The 6,000-nt window shown below is 37.2% G+C and overlaps 1 protein-coding gene across 2 annotated transcripts in view; it reads right to left on the bottom strand.

The window, feature by feature from the left end:
• Positions 1 to 475: 475 nt before the first annotated feature.
• pdgfc (platelet derived growth factor c) overlaps positions 476 to 6,000 on the bottom strand; it is a 50,006-nt gene continuing 44,481 nt past the window's right edge. The window contains exons 4-6 of one of the 2 annotated variants that reach the window (XM_044205849.1): positions 2,744 to 2,951; positions 2,268 to 2,485; positions 476 to 1,651 (exon numbers count right to left, since the gene is read on the bottom strand). In XM_044205849.1, the coding sequence (XP_044061784.1) occupies positions 1,538 to 1,651; positions 2,268 to 2,485; positions 2,744 to 2,951 (540 nt within the window). In that variant the 3' untranslated portion in view covers positions 476 to 1,537. Of the gene's footprint in view, positions 1,652 to 2,267; positions 2,489 to 2,743; positions 2,952 to 6,000 lie in introns of both variants that reach the window. The other variant, XM_044205848.1, reaches the window with a different exon arrangement.

Below are 6,000 nucleotides of genomic sequence, written 5' to 3'. Positions count from 1 at the left end.
AGAAAATCAGATTAATAATTTAAGGCAACATACCGCATGTAAATTACCTTTGTAACCTCCCCCACCACTCATTCATTTAAACCTAATGAACTAACTATAAGACTAACTATGAGATTTTGTTGATTTTGCTGAGAATTTGTTGCACAGAGGAATATGTTACACTGGAAGGTTAAGTTCTTGAGTTACAATTCTGCAATGATTTTCACCTTATTTGAACAGTGGAATGATGTCTCAACCTACATCATTTACCAATGGTCAGAGTTTATAGCATATTGGAAACTCTTTTCCTAACATTACCATAATTTCTGCCAGTGATGTCTTTAAACGTCCAGCATTGGGTATCTTTGCTTCAGGACTCTAAATGCAATGATTTGGAAATGGTTTTGCTATTGTTTGTTACTGTTTAAGATCATCTTCTCTATCTTCTTTGTTGAGTTTGTTCACTGTTTACCAGTCCCAAGTACTGTCCCTCCAGTTAGAAATGGAAAAATTTATTTTTGATGTTCAGTACAGTGAAATACACAAACAGTTATTGCAAAAGTAAAGATAAATAACTTTGGCTTACAGAAAATGAAAAACATCCATGGCACAATGGCAATGTAAAATTACTAACTGAAACTAAAACTGGAGGCTAATACTACTGTACAGTGACACATGTAGCAAACAAGACATTTTGGACCTAAATTTCCCTTTAATTAAACAAATAAATATTTGATACGAATAATCTGAAATGTAGCAAGAATTACTTGACGCTAGGCATTGCTAAAGCAAGCAGATTTGACATTGCTGCGATGGGTCGAACGAAGAGTTGTAATGAACACCCAACTGATTCTAAATGTGCAACTTTCATCTTATCCTTGAGAATCTTTGGTAGAAAAGGCACGATAGCAGGCCTACAGAAAATAAATGTAAATGAAATATTTACACATAATACAGTCTTATTAGCAAGGCATTTCAGCAATGCTGCGGTTGTGTTTCACCACAGATTAAATCTGTGGTAAAACAAGAAGGGAGCAAAGGAAAGCTGCTCATGAAAAAGCACCTTTCTATGTCTTGATGGTAATAATAGAGGGGCAGGAGGAGTACGGCAGCTGGAGTCAGCTCACTTAATATAGAAATAACGTACTTGAACAAAGAAGCTCCCATTTTCCATGACAGTATCAGCCCACGCTGGCTGAACTTTAAAAAAGACCTCAAGAAGAGGCAAAATGCTTAATGTTCTTATCTCTGAGGAGCTGAAGAATATAGTCTTCAGAGCACATAGGTAATAGTCCAGAACTGCTCCAGATCTTTTTGTCTCTCTAGAATGCACTCAGAGCACACTATTGGTATTCCACAGCAGTCAAATCCATTCAGGAGATTTATTAGATTCCAGTCTGATCTTGTTAATCCAATTAGCAAAAGGACAACAAGATAAAGGGAGAATCTTGTTAGCTTCCAGTGGAAGTGGATGAGAAACAGAACATTGCAACAGCGACAAAGGTTCATTTCTAATGTCCTGTGTGATTCCAGTGGCAGCTATTACACATGTCTGAGGTCAGTCCCAGTCATCTTTACACACACAGGCACACTCCTCATGGTGCTCCAAGGGCACATCAGTCATGGACTTCTGCAGGCCTCTGCCACCGCTTCGGTGTTTCAACAGTAGAACCTGTCAAAAAGCAGGATGCTTAATTAACAGCTGGACATCAAACACTTCGTGTAAAGCATGCTCAGTAGGTCATTTATTCAGAAATGAAATGCAATCATTTTGTGTATCTATGCATTTTTGAAAACAAACAATTGGTTTTTAACATATTTCAAAGTTTCATAAGATCTGTTTGTAATCTCACACTTTAGCTGATACTATATTATGATGTTTTTTCATCATTGGATATTCTGCTATTGGTTTTCTGGTTGGGTTTTTGTGGGCAGAGTGGAGGCTACTGCTGGTCATGCTAAATTACCACATCCTTTATTATTCCAAACAAACAGTTGCTTTGCTACTGAATGAATGCTTTTTTTTATTAGGTCAAAGACCTACCCAAAGCTGAATTTTCAAAATCCAGTGTAAATGTAAAAGCCAATTCAATTTATATACCCCCAAATCAAAAATTTGTCTCAGACCTTTTGTCAGTTGAAAATATAGTGTAGTAATTAATTTAACCTCTGAAATGTTCCGATTCTAAACTGGCATTAATTTAAAAATGCAAATGCTGTAGGTAAATGTCTCAAAATTATTAACAGGTTACATGTTTCTCGTATTTCATGATCAAATTGAAATTTACCTCATGGTATTTCTTTGTGACCCTGGTGGGAACACACTGGCAGTCATAGCAGCGATGAGAGCAGCAGGCACAGTTTCCACCACAGCGTTTCACCAGGAGGCAGCTTGGCCAGAAAATGGCATCTGTCCTCTTGAGCTCCTCACGCAAGGATACAGAGAAGTTGCGTGGAGTGCAGCTGTACAGTCGAACTTCCTCCCTTAACAGATTGAGATCAGCTCCTCCTCAAAGACACAGAGAGGACATGATCAGAATCACTTTCTTTCGAAACACATTTTGCAGTTCTCACATTTTTATGACACAAATAAACTCTTAAGTAGTTTGAGTTTATATTCAATGGCACTTCTAATATGACATGTTTTAAAATTTTACTTTTTATGACTATGCATGACTGTTTACTGCAATTGTAAACTATCATATTGTATTCTTACACTTTTGTATTTAATTTAATTGCAATGTACAAGTTAAAAATGTCCTACCTCTGGCTTTCTTATTATGGATGAAGGCTTTCCCCAGCACATGCCATGTAGGTTTGTACAACTCCTCCATATCCACCTGCCATCGCTCCGGCTCCAGATACTTCATGACCTCCTCCACGGTGGTCAGCCCTGCCACAGCCTCTGACAACTCCTCAATACCCTGCAGGGATGGAGGGAGAACTGCAGGGACTCCAGGTTCTGATACACTCTGCAAGAAAACCAGCAGATGAGATGGAGAGAGACAGAAAGAAAGGTCATTTATTCTGTAAATATAGTATTAATCTATAAAGTTACAACAGGAAAATGTACAAGATGTTAGGGTCCTGCTTTCATAAGATTCAACTTTTGATGGACCTGTACACTGAAATAGTCAGTAACACTTTATAATACAGCCCATGATTTACAGTGAAATTTCATAATAGGAATCAGGTACCAATAAAATATTTACTGGTTCCTACTAGTACTAAAATGTAGGTACAGTGGAAGAAAACAAGACTATGGGTAACAAGGGAGTAACAATTGGGCATTTTAGAGGAAAGGAAAAATAAATTTTATTTAAACTAACTTCAGTTTTGTTTCCCAGTACTGTACCCTGAAGGTAACCAGTATTTACAAAAATAATGTATTTCTCCTTTCCTCTAAAATGCTTAATTGTTACTCCCTTGTTCCCCATAGTCTTACTATCTTCCACTGTACCTACATGTAAGTACCAGTAGGAACCAGTATATATTCTATTAGTACCTGAATCATACAACAATAATTACAGTAAATCCGAGCTGTATTATAAAGTGTCTTAAAGTGTATAAAAAAGTCTTAATTTTCTCTGCCAGAGCAATATAATGCTTGTGTGCCAAGCATACAATGCTTGTGTGATAGGCATATACTGTAGCTTCCACACCCCAAACCACCTCATTGCACCAACTGCCTCAGGATAGTTACAGACCGGCCACTTTCTGTGACATTTAAGAGCTTGTAAGCTTGCTCTAGGTTACGAATACTAAAACAGGAAAATTACACAGAAGGAACAACTTTGTCAGCAGTGACAATATGTGTTTTATTTCTACAATGTGAAAAATTGTTGAGGTATAAAAAGAACGGGATTTTAACTCTGCAATGGTACATTTTATGTCATGGTAAAAAAGAAAAAAGGTTTAAATTGGGTTCAGGCTCATTAAATGCTACAGTGGTTTGGACTTGAGTTGAGTTAAACAGAAACCATGACAGTCTAGGCCAGCTGGGGCTCAATGTAAGCTCTATATGTAGGACCTGGTAATGTGTGTAAGAGTTGTGACTAAAGCTCCTGAAGATTATAGACAGACTGATGCCAATGCATTGGATAAACACTTTGCCATATATATATATATATATATATATATATATATATATATATATATACACAAAAGATTTGCAACATTAAACAATGACAAAACAAAAAACTGTTTGGGAAATTCATTCAAATTTTTTCCATCATTCATACAGTCCTGTTGATGGATTTATTTGCAGCTCTGTTCAGATTTTGCCATTTTGAGTCTTTTCATTTTTCCCATTTTTCTTCTATTTGTGCTTCCTGCAGCCTCAAGATATGTGTCATTTTTTCCATTACGTTTTCTTCAACGATTATTAACCATTTGTCCTTTGTTGGTGGTGCTACCATAATAGCTTTTTTGGTTGCTATTAGCAGTATTTCAACCAAATATTTGTCACTTCCCATTACACTTTCTTTAGAGAATTTATAGAGATAAAGTACTAAACAACTCATAGTGACTTAGTATTTGTTGTAGCACTTTACATACCATTTCCAAAAGAGATTTCAGTATCAAGCTTCTTTTCTCATTTCTCTTTTATATATTTAGCTGAAGGCTTATCATTAATGTTCAATCCTCGATATAAGACAAATGAAGATTTTAATCATGTATTCCACAAGGCAGCTCAGTTTTCAACTGCACCCAACACTGTGGGAATGGGTGTGTACCTGTCTCAGCTAAAGTCTGTTATCCTGCATATAAAGATGGGACTCTACTTATAATCTCTGGGTGAGAAAAAATAGCAAATCTGAACTTGAACAAGGTACATATATTGATTATTATATCTGAAATTGTTCCATGCGCTGAAGTTCAGAGGCAAATGTGAATTAATGGCATCAATTTTAAGTTGTCAAATGTGATCACATCTCTGTCACCTCCTCTGCCCCTGTTTCTGTTTGTCCCTTTTGCTCCCGTAGGCGGCGGTATTATTTGTTTCAAGCTCCCAGCCCTCCAGACTACAGCATGCAGTCACAGAGAAGATTGATACCTGGGGTGTTGGTCTTCCCACGAGAAAAGAGGCTAATCTGTTAAACCTTTCAGTCGTGTGATGCTGCATTTGTCCAACATGTCAGCTCGCTGGTCTCTCTAATCTTATGTGACTGACAGGTAGAAGGCAACATTGTGACACTTAGAAAAAAATATGCAGCTTGTGGAACACTGAAGACATCGGCTGCTGGCAGCTGGGTCTTTAAGCTTTTGGAGAGGCAGAAATGTTTGAAAAGAAAAAATGAGTCCAGGAATCTGTATCTTCCTTTTGATGACTTATAGGGGTGAATTAGAAAAGAATCCAGTAATAAATGGGGGTGGGAAGAGGAAAAGTTTTCCTTTCATCAGAGGCCATGGCACTAATATTGCAAGGATTTGTGGTTTGATTCTTATTTACTATTTATGCTAAAATTGTTAACCACCTGGACAAAAGTTATCCATGGCTTATATCATTTTATTTCAAAGTGTTTATTTTGCAAGAATACAGATATCAACCACCAGTAGAGCCAGCAGAGATATTTAAGATGGATATAGTCCTTTTTTCAGCTTGTCTAGACACAAGGGACAGGCAATTAATCAGTAAAACAGATCAGCAAGTGTATTGGCATTTTTACCCTGAATAGCGTAACACAGGAAACACCCATAAGATTTATTGACTGCGTAAGCCCATGCAATACACTCAAACCCCAAGTCCCTTTGGCGTAGACTTTAAAATAAGATGCCAGTGGTTTGACATGGCTGCACCACAGGCTACAAAAATACAGCTGATGTGCAGCTGTGCTCATGCCACAGATTTGACTCATTCTAATGAGGCTGCCTTCATAACCACTGAACATATCTTTGGTTTATTTGGCACCTACTGAGATAAACAGACACAAATGTGAAAGGAATATGTGGAGAAAGGACTGGTCATATAGCATCATAGCAATATAATTAAGAGTAAATTGAATAGTCCTTTCTCTGAGC

The sequence above is a fragment of the Siniperca chuatsi genome, linkage group LG8 (genome assembly GCF_020085105.1).
Source record: "Siniperca chuatsi isolate FFG_IHB_CAS linkage group LG8, ASM2008510v1, whole genome shotgun sequence".
In the NCBI taxonomy this organism is placed as follows: domain Eukaryota; kingdom Metazoa; phylum Chordata; class Actinopteri; order Centrarchiformes; family Sinipercidae; genus Siniperca; species Siniperca chuatsi.
Note: the sequence above shows the minus strand (reverse complement) of the source record. Positions and strands in the feature narration are given on the sequence as shown.